The sequence below is a fragment of the Callithrix jacchus genome, chromosome X, assembly GCF_049354715.1.
Source record: "Callithrix jacchus isolate 240 chromosome X, calJac240_pri, whole genome shotgun sequence".
Classification (NCBI taxonomy): domain Eukaryota; kingdom Metazoa; phylum Chordata; class Mammalia; order Primates; family Cebidae; genus Callithrix; species Callithrix jacchus.
In genome coordinates, this window is record NC_133524.1 from 82,824,149 (window position 1) to 82,837,878 (window position 13,730).

At 37.4% G+C, this 13,730-nt stretch overlaps 1 protein-coding gene across 2 annotated transcripts in view; it reads right to left on the reverse strand.

Moving 5' to 3' along the window:
- The window catches only part of POF1B (POF1B actin binding protein), an 89,527-nt gene that overhangs the window by 16,834 nt on the left and 58,963 nt on the right, over window positions 1-13,730 (reverse strand). For both annotated transcript variants that reach the window (XM_002763050.6, XM_078362989.1), the window contains exons 8-11: window positions 10,198-10,225; window positions 8,915-8,989; window positions 1,743-1,835; window positions 777-890 (exon numbers count right to left, since the gene is read on the reverse strand). In XM_002763050.6, the coding sequence (XP_002763096.3) occupies window positions 777-890; window positions 1,743-1,835; window positions 8,915-8,989; window positions 10,198-10,225 (310 nt within the window). The remainder of the gene's footprint in view (window positions 1-776; window positions 891-1,742; window positions 1,836-8,914; window positions 8,990-10,197; window positions 10,226-13,730) is intronic.

A 13,730-nucleotide genomic window follows, 5' to 3' on the forward strand; every position in this document is an offset into this window, starting at 1 on the left:
TTGGTTTTTGGTGAGGGCGTGGTCTTTTTACTGATTCATTTAATTGAATCAAGTAATTATTTTCCCATGTCCAGTTTTCTTATACTCTTGGTCTTACATGGTACATTAAGTCAGCCATGTAAGATATTATAGTGTCACCTCTAGTCTCACATTCCTATTTTGAGTGAGAGGGAATCATGACTAGATGAATTTATAATGTCTCATTTTAACAATCAGATGCTTGCTGCTCTGTGACAATACTGTACCCTGCTTTCTAATAGGCACAAAAAATGACCATATGACTGATTCTTTATGTGACAACTAGTAACTGAGGAAGAATTTGGGACAGTCATAGGAGTAAAGATCAGGAACAGGTAAGCCTTAGAGACTACTTACAATTTCCTAGGAATTCTCTCTGCTCAGACATCCAGAGAACTCATCTACAGTTTTTTCATTTGTTTATTTATTGCACAAACATGGGCTAAGGTCCACAACAGCTTTTTTCATTGACATGTTAGTAGATTAAACAAATGCATGAACCTAGATTTTTTATCACCCAACAACATAAACAATTGTATGCCCTATATACTTTATATCTAAAATACATAAGATTATCTGTTTTTCTGAGAGGGCTTTCAGCCATTGGAAATGCTCAAATCCTCTCAATTCTCATATGAACAAATTTTTCCATCATATTTTAATTCTATCTTGATTATATCTCATAACCCCAATGTGCCAGTAATTGTGTATATGAAAAGTTTTAATCTAGTTTAACATCAATAAAAGCATCAATTTACCTGCTGCTGCTGATTATTTGCTCTCACCGATGCCAAGAGTTCTTTGTACTCTTTTATTTGAGTATCTTTGAATGATAAGTCTTTCTCAAGTCTCATCTTGTCATTTTCCAGAGACTAGAAGCATAAATTATTTATTATGGTTCAGAATTACAGAAACTTGTCAACAGTCACATAATACAAAGACTTGTTTACCTTGGAAGATTTAAATAAACACTTGTTTCATTTGTACTTGCCTAATAAGGCAAAATTCTTAAAAGTTAAGACAATATGGGATACGAAATGATTGAAACTTCTAAAACCTTCATTGAAAGAGACATTTTGATGGACTGACTAACCATACATGAAATGAAACAGAACCTTCTGAAATCTTTTAATGTTTTTTTCCAATCTATAAAGAATCCTTGTTAATCCCAGCAGGTGGTAAATTTTTTAATTAGAGTCTAAATATGTTCATCATAACCCAGAAACAACAAAACTACTCCAAAGTCCTCAAGGCATTATTCAAAGTGCGGAAAGCATTCTGAATGTATCTAGCTGATGGCACCAAGAACACCAATTAAAATAGAAAACAGAAAAAAAATAATTTTTTAGAGAAAAATGTTTTTGAGCTATTGTATTTGAATGGTAATTCAGAGTATGCTTTAGAAATATGAAAAAGGGGGAATTTACCTTCAATGAGTCAGATTATTTTAATTTTGCAAACTACTCTCTCGCTTTAATCATTAAATTGCTTTAGTAGTAAACTAAATAATATGTGCATATCCAACATTCTTTAATTTATACTTTAGATACCTCTTTTCTCCTCTCTCAATGCCAATTAACTGTTTGAAGAAAATAATTGAGCTTTGTCTGAGTAAGCATAATATTGTGCTGTAAAAATTTTAAAAGGTATATTGGACATCTTTATTTCTGTATCAGGAAGCTAGGAATTAGAAAGGCTTTGGAAAATATAAAAATAAATCTTACTGTCAAGTCATTTTGAAGATGTCCAAGCTCCTCCCGTATGTTGCTAAATGTGGACAGCACTAAACGGAGTGACTTATCAGACATACCCCTCATCTGGAGGAAGAAAGGATTAATGGTTTATTTTTACTAACATTTGAAAATAGGCACTATAAGTGAAAGTTATCTTATTTTTTTGTTCCTACTAGCAAACTTATTAATAATCTTACTCTGTATGGCAAATTAGAATCGTGATACAAGGCATTTTGTCAATAATGTGGTTAAGTAATCCAAATAATAGTCCTGAAGATAGCATAGCTATGTATTTATAACAAGTATTTATTATTTTTGCCATGGCAAAGTATCATCTTTGTCACAAGGTAGCATTCTGTCAGCAAAATTTTAGTTTTACATTATTCTTTACTTAAAAGATTAGAAGAGATGAGACAGTTAATCATCAAATAATAAAATGAGTCTCCCTAAGTGTATTGCCAACTTCCTGAATTTTGCCTGAGGTGAGAAGAATATAATACTAATTAAGTTTAACTTTAACGTATAGAGCTATCTCAATTTTTTTTAAAACTGGAATTCACTCTGTCACCTACGTTGGAGTGTAGTGGCATGATCTCATTTCACTGCAATCTCTGCCTCCTGGGTTCAAGCAATTCTCCCACCTCAGCCTACTGAGTAGCTGGGACTACAGGCAAACACCAACATACCCAGTGAATTTTTATTTTTCGAGTAGAGAATGGGTTTCACTCTGTTGGCCAGGCTGGTCTCGAACTCCTGACCTCAAGTGATCTGCCAGCCTTGGCCTCCTAAAGTGCTGGGATTACAGTTATGAGCCGCTGCACCTGGCTCATCTCAAATTTTAAAGAGAGAGGCAACTCTTTTACTAGATTAGTCTCATTTCTTTAAAGAAAAATGATTTAAAAAACAGACAACTTCAACTCCTGCAAAGATGGAGTAGAAATACTTTCCATGCTCAAGCAGACGTTTGTTTAAGGTGTAACTTTGTAACTTCAGCCTCTGATTGGTCACTTTCTGAAACCAATCCGACAGTTAACGGGCCACTACTTTATTTACATAGAATGTATACTAAGTTACCAATGGGTAACCTCTAGAAGGCATTTAAACCCCAGAAAATTGTGTAACTGTGCTATTGAGCCAATTGCTCAGCCCACTCCCACCCTGTGGAGTGTGCTTTCATTTTCAATAAATCTCTGCTTTTGTTGCTTCACCAAAAAAAAAAAAGGAAGAAAAAAATACTTTTCCCTAGCCTTCCTGCTAAGTACAACTAGAAGTCCTGGACATTATATATAAAACAAATATAGAAAGAGTAGATTGGTGAAAAGAGAGATAATTGATTAGGAATCTTGGGACCTGAGAAATGACACAGCAGTGAGTTCCTGGGTTTTCTTTTTGCTCCATATATTAGATCAACGTTGGGGAAACTGGTAATCTAGTTACATCAACGACCAACGAAAGTCCTGAGAAAAGCCTTTTCGCTCTAGCCAAAGGACCATGAAAGGGTCAGCCTAGCAGGGCAGAAAACTTTTAGATAGTAACCAATGTACCTTAACCAACACCACAGAAGAAACTGCGACTCTATTTCTACACAAACAATCAAAGGCCAAGAAGAGTTTTTTTTTTTTTTTTTTTGAGACAGAGTCTAACTCTGTCTCGGCTCACTGCAACCTCCACCTCCTGGGTTCAAGCAATTCTCCTGCCTCAGCCTCCAGAGTAGCTGGGACTACAGGTGCATGCCACCATGCCCAGCTAATTTTTGTATTTTTAGTAGAAACGGGATTTCACCATGTTGGCCAGGATGGTCTCGATCTCTTGACCTCATGATCCTCCCACCATGGCCTCCCAAAGTGCTGGGATTACAGGCTTGAGACACCGTGCCCAACCAAGAAGAGATCTTAGACTTCCCCCTTGTCAGGCTCTATGGAGGTACCCAACACATTCACTAGGACAGTGTCAGAAAAGGCAGAGTGAAGAGATGGGGCTTTCCTTTCCACTGGTCAAAAATGAAATGCAAACACTGTGATATCAATTGAGACTGGGAAGGGAGCTTGGGCTTTCACCCTAGGACATCAAGAGAAGCTGAGTCGGGGAACCTCTACTTCCACCACCAGCTGGCTGTAATAGGTAGTGCACACACTTTCTCTGATATTTGAGTATCTAAATGAGACCCAGAGAGTGACAACATAAAAATAGCTAGGTCTCACATCCAAGTACCAGCCAGGCTCAATCCTGTTTAGCTTCTAAGATCAAAGGAGATCAGGCATGTTCAGGGTCAATTGAAACTCACTGATAATTCCAGGAACAACAAAAATACCAACTCAGTAAGAAAAAGCACTTAATTGATGACAACATCAAGATAATAGAAATGTTAGAATTACCTGATAAAGCATGCAAAACAACCATCATAAAATACTTCAACAAGAAGTTGCAAAGAGACTGTAAAAATACATTGTCTCAACAACAAAATAGAAAGTCTCAGCAAATAAATAGAAGATATAAAAAAATACCTAAATAGAAACATTAGAACTGAAAAGGTCACTAACCAGACAAGTGGCTGGGCACAGAGGCTCACACCTGTAATCCCAACACTTTGGGAGGCCGAGTTGGGCAAATCACCTGAGGTTGGGAGTTCGAGACCAGCTTGACCAACATGAAGAAACCCCGTTTCTACTAAAAATACAAAAATTAGCCCAGCCTAGTGGCACATGCCTGTAATCCCAGCTATTCAAGAGGCTGAGGCAGGAGAATCACTTGAACCTGGGAGGCCAAGGTTGCAGAGAGCCAAGATTGCGCCATTGCATTCTAGCCTGGGCAACAAAAGTGAAACTCCATCTCAAAAAAAAAAAAAAAATCTGGACAAGCAAACAAAAACCAAACCAAAACAACAAAACTCTCAATGGTAGGCTAAAAAGCAGAATGCCGAGAACAGAAGAAAGAATTAGTGAACTTAAAGATAGAACAAGGTAAAGTATATAATCTGAATATTAGAAACAAATAAATTAGAAGAAAATTAAACAGAGCCTAGAGGCCTGTGAGTGTATAACACATGCTTTCATGTTCAGAGTACTGGAAGAAAGGAGAAAGAGAATAGAGCTGAAAAAATATTCAAAAAAATTATGGCTGAGAACTTTCCCAAATTAGAAAAAAACTGGTAACATACATATTCAAGAAGCTATGCCTATCCCAAACAGGATAAGGCCAAAGATATCCATTACCATGCAAATCCGCTCTTAGTCTGAATGGCTTCCCTTTGTGGCTAACTCAACCTTCCTCTCTGGCTGCCTTTAACAATTTTCCCATCATTTCAACCCTGGTGAATCTGACAATTATGTGTTTTGGGGTTGCTCTTCTCGAAGAGTATCTTTGTGATGTTCTCTGTATTTCCTGAATTTGAATGTTGGCCTGTCTTGCTAGGTTGGGGCAGTTCTCCTGAATAATATACTGAAGAGTGTTTTCCAACTTGGTTCCATTCTCTCTGTCACTTTCAGGTACACCAATCAAACACAGGTTTGGTCTTTTCACATAGTCCCATATTTCTTGGAGGCTTTCTTCATTCCCTTTCATTCTTTTCTCTCTAATCTTGTCTTCATGCTTTATTTCATTAAGTTGATTTTCAATCTCTGATATCCTTTCTTCCACTTGATTGATTTGGCTATTCATACTTGTGTATGCTTCACGAAGTTCTTGTGCTGTGTTTTTCAGCTCCATCAGGTCTTTTATGTTCTTCTATAAACTGGTTATTCTAGTTACCAATTCCTCTAACCTTTTTTTAAGGTTCTTAGCTTCATAGCACTGGATTAGAACATGCTCCTTTAGCTAGGAGGACCTTGTTATTACCCACCTTGTGAAGCCTTGTTCTGTCAATTTGTCAAACTCATTCTCCATCCAGTTTTGATTCCTTGCTGGCGAGAAGTTGTGATCCTTTGGAGAAGAGGCATTCTGTTTCTTGGAATTTTCAGCCTTTTTGTGCTACTTTTTCCTCATCTTTGTGGATTTATCTACCTTTGGTCTTTGACGTTGGAGACCTTCAGATGGGGTTTTCATGTGAACATCCTTTTTGTTGATGTTGATTCTATTCCTGTTTGCTAGTTTTCCTTCTAACAGTCAGGCCCCTCTGCTCCACATCTGCTGGCGTTTGCTGGAGGTCCACTCCCAAACCTGTTTGCCTGGATATCACCAGTGGAGGCTGCAGAACAGCAAAGATTGCTGCTCATTTCTTCCTCTGGAAGCTTCACCCCAGAGGGGCACCCACCAGGTCTCAGCCAGAGCTCTCCTGTATGAGGTGTTTGTTGAACCCTGCTGGGAGGTGTCTCCCATTCAGGAGGCATGGGAATAAGGGACCCACTTGAGGCAGTTTGTCCCTTAGCAGACCTCAAGTGATATGCTGGGAGATCTCCTGCTCTCTTCAGAGCTGGCAGGCAGGAACGTTTAAGTCTGCTGAAGCTGCGCCCACAGCCACACCTTCTCCCAGGTGCTCTGTCCCAGGGAGATGGGAGTTTTATCTATAAGCCCCTGATGGGACTGCTGCCTTTCTTTCAGAGATGCTCTGCCCAAACAGGAGGAATCTAGAGAGTCAGTCTGGCTACAGCGGCTTTGCTGAGCTGTGGTGGGCTCCTCCCAGTTTGAACTTCCTGTTGGCTTTGTTTACACTTTGAGGGGAAAACCGCCTACTCAAGCCTCAGTAATGGCGGAGGCCCTTCTCGCCACCAAATTCAAGCGTCCCAGGTTGACTTCAGACTGCTGGGCTGGCAGCAAGAATTTCAAGCCAGTGGATCTTAGCCTGCTGGGCTACATGGTGGTGGGATCCACTGAGCTAGACCACTTGGCTCTCTGGCTTCAGCCCCCTTTCCAGGGGAGTGAAGGGTTCTATCTTACTGGCATTCTAGAAAGAAAACTAACACCATGCTAAAAGGGAAATTGTGGCACTAAATGTTTACATTAGAAAATAAGAGGTTTCAAATCAATAGCCTAAGTTCCTGTGTCAAGCAACTAGACAAATAAGAGCAAAATATACCAAAAGCAAGCAAAGAAGGGGAGGGATAAAGATAAAAATGGAAACTTATCATTCTTGTGGTGAGACCATTAAAAATTCATTCTTTTAGCAAGCTTAAAACAGAAATCAATGAAACTGAAAACAGGAAAACGATAGCAAAGACCAATGACACTAAAATCTGCTTATTTGAAAAAGTCAATTAAAATCGATAAACCTCTAAGAAGACTGACAAAGAAGAAAAAGAGAAGACACTAATTATTAATATCAGGAATTAAATAGGGAATAGCAATGCAGACCCTGCAGCCATCAAAAGGATAAAATACTCTGAACAACATGAACAACTATACGTACATAGATTTGACAACTTAGAAGGAATGGACTACTTCTTTTAAAAACACAAGATACCATAACTCACTCAATATAAAATAAATCATTTGAAGAGCCCTTTAACTATTAAGGAATTGAATTTAGTTTTTTTCTAAAATTCCCCTAAACCAAATCTCCAGGCCTAGATATTTTCACTGGAGAATTCTATCAAATATTAAAAAAGAATTAACAGCAAATATTCAGACTCTTCTAGAAAATAGAAATGAAAGAAACACTTCCTAACTCATTTTATGAAGCTTGTATTACCCTCATACCAAAACCAAACAGTACCAAAAAAAAAAAAAAAGAAAGAAAATTACAAACCTACAAACCAATGTCTCTCATGAACTTAGATGCAAAGATCCTCAGGAAGAGTTTTTCTTTTCTTTTCTTTTTTTTTTTTTTTTTTTTTGAGACGGAGTTTTGCTCTTGTCACCCAGGCTGGAGTGTGCGATCTCGGCTCACCACAACCTCTGCCTCCTGGGTTTGGGCAATTCTCCTGCCTCAGCCTCCTGAGTAGCTGGGATTACAGGCACACTCCACCATGCCCAGCTAATTTTTTGTATTTTTAGTAGAGACGGGGTTTCACCATGTTGACCAGGTGGTCTCGAACTCTTGACCTCGCCATCTACCCACCTCGGCCTCCCAAAGTGTTGGGATTACAGGCATGAGCCACTGCGCCTGGCCCAGAAAGAGTTTAAAAAAAAATAGACCTCCAATGCACTTTGGATGGACATCCCACCACTGGAGATAATATCAAGGATGTCTCCAAGATTCAAGTTTTGAGGAGCATATGTGTTCCCCAAACCACCATCTATAATACAAAGTGTTTGCCACTAAAAATATTTTAATTTTCATAAACATGATACCAGCTTCAGTACTTTGATGATCAACAAAGACCTGAGACCAAATATCAAACTTAAAAATTGGCGTCACCAGACAAAACTAGATTATCTTTAGGTTCATTTGTTGGAAAAACATGTACTCTTCTTTTCAGTCATGTTTCCCTAGCATATATCTGATTTTGTTGTTAACTTCTGTTGTTGTTGTTGTTGTTTGTTTTTGAGATGAAGTCTTGCTTTGCCGCCCAGGATAGAGTGCAGTGGCACTATATCAGCTCACCGCAACATCCATCTCCTGTGTCAAGCAATTCTCTTGCTTCAGACTCCTGAGTAGCTGGGATTACAGGAACGTGCCACCATGCCCAGCTTATTTTTGTATTTTTAGTAGACACTGGTTTTTACCATGCTGACCAGGATGGTCTCAAACTCCTGTCATTAAGTGATTTGCCCACCTCAGCTTCCCACACTGCTGAGATTACAGGTATGAGGCACCACGCCCATTCCTTAGCACCTATCTTGATCTGTGGTCTCTCCTTTCCTCATGGGGAATTTACTGTTCCAGTGATCTCTAGTTTCCACAACTCAAGAAAAATTAGGAACTGGCCTTTCCATCTCTCCTTGCCAATGATGACATAGGTAGGTGTGATAGGGGAAAGGGTGGAATGGAGAAGAGGAAGGTAAAAATTATGAGATAGAGTCAGATTGTACTAAAGCACTGAGGAATGAACAAGGGCATTCAACAGAAGGAAGTAATATTTCCAGAACGTCTTCCTGAATGCTAGTCATTCAACATAATTTTTGGTGATCTGACTAAACTTTAATATAACCCTTGTCTAATCAAAGAATCATCAACTCTTAGGAAACATAATTTTAATTTGAAACTTTCTGTTCTTAATTAAGGGAAGCAATCTAGGGAGCTGTTTGTTAGTGTTGATTTCACACATCCATTCTTGACCTGATCTCACCTGCAGAATATAGCGAATTTGCTGTTTTGTAAACTCTGACAATCCTTTAGGAATCAATGATTCAATGTCTTCTGACTGTAAGAAAAAAAAAAGGCTTGTCCATGGAACAGATACACATCAATCATAAGATCAGCCATCCACAGACTCCTGTGTAATGGGACATATTTTAGGAATATTAAATGATTAATTCACTTTTTGAGAAACAGTTTCTATGAGCTTCCTTTAGCCTTATCAGTTCTTACTTTAAAAAATCAATTATATTACAAACAGTATAAAAATAATCCTGAATTCCATGCATTTTGAGAAAAAGTTTTGTGCTAACAATGAGAAGTTCCATTTCTATTTATAAAAAGATAAAATTAAAACAAAAGCAAAATGGCCTACTAAATTCCTTTGCACACTTTATTCATTGTATATTTTTAAAAACTGGAAGTTTTGTTGGGTGGTAGGTATGACATTGTTAAAGCTGATTTTTGAAATAATGAAAATTTTGGGAAATAAAAAAAAATTAAGGGTGTTACAGGTTTTACTGAGAATTTATATAGAGCTGTAGTGACTTTTGAAAGATTATGATGTTGCTACAACACTGAAAAGCTTCAACTAATTATAAGTGGGGAACTGAAGTACTTTTTTAAGGTAATTTAGGAATTACTGAATAATTGTAATGAATGCGGTATACCAGTAACTGGAAAATAAACGATTAAAAGCACAAAAGAGGACATTGTGCTTTTTATTGCATTGAAATAAGTTTTTCTCTATTTGATTATTCTATTAAAAGTAATTATTAAGAAAATATGCATATGTACCAGATTGATACTTGAAAATATTTTTACTTTAAGTTACTGACTAGCATGGCACATACAAGGCTTTGAAGCATATCAAAACTAAATTTGCTATTTAATCAATCATATGGATTTCAGTTTTCTAAAGCAGAGAATATGTGGTCAGTGAAATATCTCTTGTACCCCATAAATAAATACACCTACTATGTACACACAAAAATTAAAAATAGAATATTTCAAACAAAAATTGCAATAAGGATAGACAAATTAAATCATAAACTGACAGCTGATACAATTTTTATGAATGATTACTAGTTTTGTAGCCATTATAAGTATGTAAGTGTTCATATAATTTTAAAGGCAAAGTGGCCATCATTTCTTTTACTTACCTGCATTTTCAGTCTAGCAAAGGTACTTAACTAAAAGAATATTATTATTGCAAATATCAGAATCTACTTTGTTATTATACTATATTTGATTTTCAGGTAGTTTTGCACTTACCTCATCTGTCAACTCAAAGTCCTGTTTGCTGCAAGAACAAAAAAAGAGATAGACAACTTTAGAAAAGTGCATTCGCTGATCATATATAAATGCTAGTTTTCTATTTTTATCTTACTTTTTGAAATATCATAGCACTTATTCAGTTTACAAGCACAAGTGAAAATGTTAAAACTAAAATTGTACTTTTATTTAGTTTGACTAAAATAATTTTTCTGGAATTCCCAGATCAATTAAAAATGGACATCTGAATAACAAAACAATAAAATATGCAGAAATGGTTAGTGCCATCCATTAACACCAGTTTAATTGTAGCTACATTAGAAGTTCTCAGTGCTTGGCAATAAAGGCTACTTGGGTGAATAAGTAACGAAAATAGCATTTATCTCTCTATTTCCACCTTCCTTTTCTCCTTCTTGTATCTTTCAGCGCTGATTCCATCTTCTCTCCACAGTGTTTTCAAGTTCTTCATACCCTCTTTAACAAAATCAAAACTTGCAAGACAAGCCTGAATAACTCATTTAATATATACTAGAATATATTTGGCAATGATGAGGCTTGAAGGATATTTGAATATTTACATAGGGACAAAGCATTAAGCAAAATGATCAAAATTCTATTAGGGCAATAGAATTTGCAGCATCATAATGAGAATTTGGTGACGGGGGTTAAAAGACCCTTTGTGGAGCTGTGTTAGGTAGGAAAATGCTGCAGGAAAATTGTTACTGGTTATACCACACTGGCACTTACTCCTTTGGGAATGTTGAAAACTGGAAAGGATACACTTACAGTGTTGTCTGAGGCAAGTCACTGGCCTTCATTTTTGCCAACTTGTTCCTGCTCCACTTGATGGAAGAATTAGGCCCAAAATATATATGGTAAACATACTTCTCAAACAAACAAATAAACAAAAAACAGTACAAGGGGTTTGACAGAAGACAGAATATTTATTTTATTTTGAAGTCATTAACTTTTCTTTATTGCCTAGTAGAATTTTATCATGAAAACATTCCAAGGGCCAGGCACTTTGGGAGGCTGAGGCGGGTAGATCACGAGGTCAAGAGATCAAAACCATCCTGGTCAACGAGGTGAAACCCCGTCTCTACTAAAAATACAAAAATTAGCTGGGCATGGTGGTGCACGCCTGTAGTCCCAGCTACTTGGGAGGCTGAGGCAGGAGAATTGCTTGAACCCAGAAGGCAGAGGTTGTGGTGAGCCGAGATCGTGCCATTGCACTCCAGTCTGGGTAACAACAGCAAAACTCCGTCTCAAAAATAAACAAAAACAAAAACAAGAAAACATTCCAAGATTGATTGATCTATTCAATTTTGAAACTTTTGCATAGGTTGAGGGGTTCATGTACAGGTCTGTTATATAGGTAAATTGCATTTTGTGGTGGTTTGGTGTACAAATTATTTCATCACTGAGGTAATAAGCACAGTACCCAAAAGGTAGTTTCTTTATCCTCATCCTCCTCCCACCCGCCACCCTCAAGTAGGCTCCAGTGTCTGATGTTCCCTTCTTTGTGTCTATATGTACTCAGTGTTTACCTCCCATTTATAAATGAGAACAAACAGTATTTTGCTTTCTGTTCCTGAATTAGTTTGCTAAGAATAATGGCCTCCAGCTCCTTCCATGACTCTGCAAACGATATGATCTCATTCTTTTATGTGGCTATGTACTATTAGATGGTGTAGATGTACCACATTTCTTTTATCTAGTCTACCATCAATGGGCATTTAGGTTAATTCCACTTCATTGCTATGTGAATATTGCTGCGATGAACATAGGTGTGCAAGTGTCTTTATGCTAGAACAATTTATATCCCTTTGGGTATTGGTTGAAACAGTTTGACAATTAGTCCAAGAACTTAAAACAGAAGCAGCATTTGATTCAGTGGAATTGCTGGGTCAAATGCTGGTTCTGTTTTAAGTTCTCGGACAAATTGCCAAACTGCTTTCCACAATGGCTAACCTAGTTTAGACACCCACCAGCAGTGCACAAGCATTCCCTTTTCTCCACAAAGCTGCCAGTATCTGTTATTTTTCGACTTTTTAATAAGAGCTATTCTGACGGCTGGGAGAAGGTATTTCATTATGGTTTTGATTTGCATTTCTCTAATGTTCAGTGATGTTGAGGCTTTTTCACATGCTTGTCAGTCACATGTATGTCTTCTTTTGAAAAGTGTCTGTTCATGTCATTTGCCCACTTTTTAATGAGGTTGTTTTTTGCTTGTAAATTATAAAAAAGAAGTGTGGCAATTTCTCAAAGACCAAAGACAGAGATACCATTTGACCAAGCAATCCCATTCCTTGGTATATACCCAAAGGAATATCAATAATTCTGTTGTAAAGGCACATGCATTCATATGTTCATTGCAGCACTATTCACAAGAGCAAAGATGTGGAATCAACCTAAATGCCCATCAGTGATAGACTGGATAAAGAAAATGTGGTACATATACACCATGGAATACTATGCACCCATAAAAAAGAACAAAAGCATGTCCTTTGAAGGGAAATGGATGGAGCTGGAGACCATTATTCTTAGCAAACTAACACAGGAACAGAAAACCAAATACTGCATGTTCTCACTTACAAGTGGTAGCTAAACGATGAGAATACATGGACACATAGAGTAGAACAAAACATACTGGGGACTATTAGAGGGTGGAGGGTGGGAGGAGGGAGAGGATCAGGAAAAATAACTAATGGGTACTAGGTTTAATAACTAGGTGATGAAATAATCTGTACAACAAACCCCCATGACACAAGTTTACCTATGTAACAAACCTGTACTTGTACCCCTGAACTTTAAAAAATGTTTAAGTTTCTTATAGATTCTGTATATTACACCTGTGCTGGATGTATTGTTTGCAAATATTTTCTTCTCTTATTCCATAGATTGTCTTTTAAGTCTGTTGATAATTTATTTTGCTGTGCAGAAGCTTTTAGTTCAATTATGTTGCATTTGTCTGTTTTTGTTTTTGTTGTAATTGCTTTTGGCATATCTGTTATGAAGTCTTTGTCAGGTCTTATGTCTAGAATAATATTTCCTAGGTTATCTTCCAGAGTTTATATTGATTTTTGTTTCAGGTTTAAATCTTTAATACATCTTGAGTTAATTTTTGTATATGGTGTAAGGAGGGTTCCACTTTCAATATTCTGCATGTGGGTAGGCACTTATCCCAGCACCATTTACTGAATAGGAAGTCCTTTCCCCATTGCATATTTTTGTAGATTTTTGTCAAAGGTCAGATAGTTGTAGATGTGTGGCATTATTTCTGGGATCTCTATTCTGTTCCATGGGTCTATGTGTCTGTTTTTGTAGCAACGCCATACTGTTTTGGTTACTGTTGCCTTGCAGTTTCGCTCTTGTTACCCAGGCTGGAGTGCAATGCTGCGATCTCAGCTCACCACAACCTCTGCCTCCTGGGTTCCCGCAATTCTCCTGCCTCAGCCTCCTGAGTAGCTGGGATTACAGGCATGCGCCACCATACCCAGCTAATTTTTGTATTTTTAGTAGAGATGGGGTTT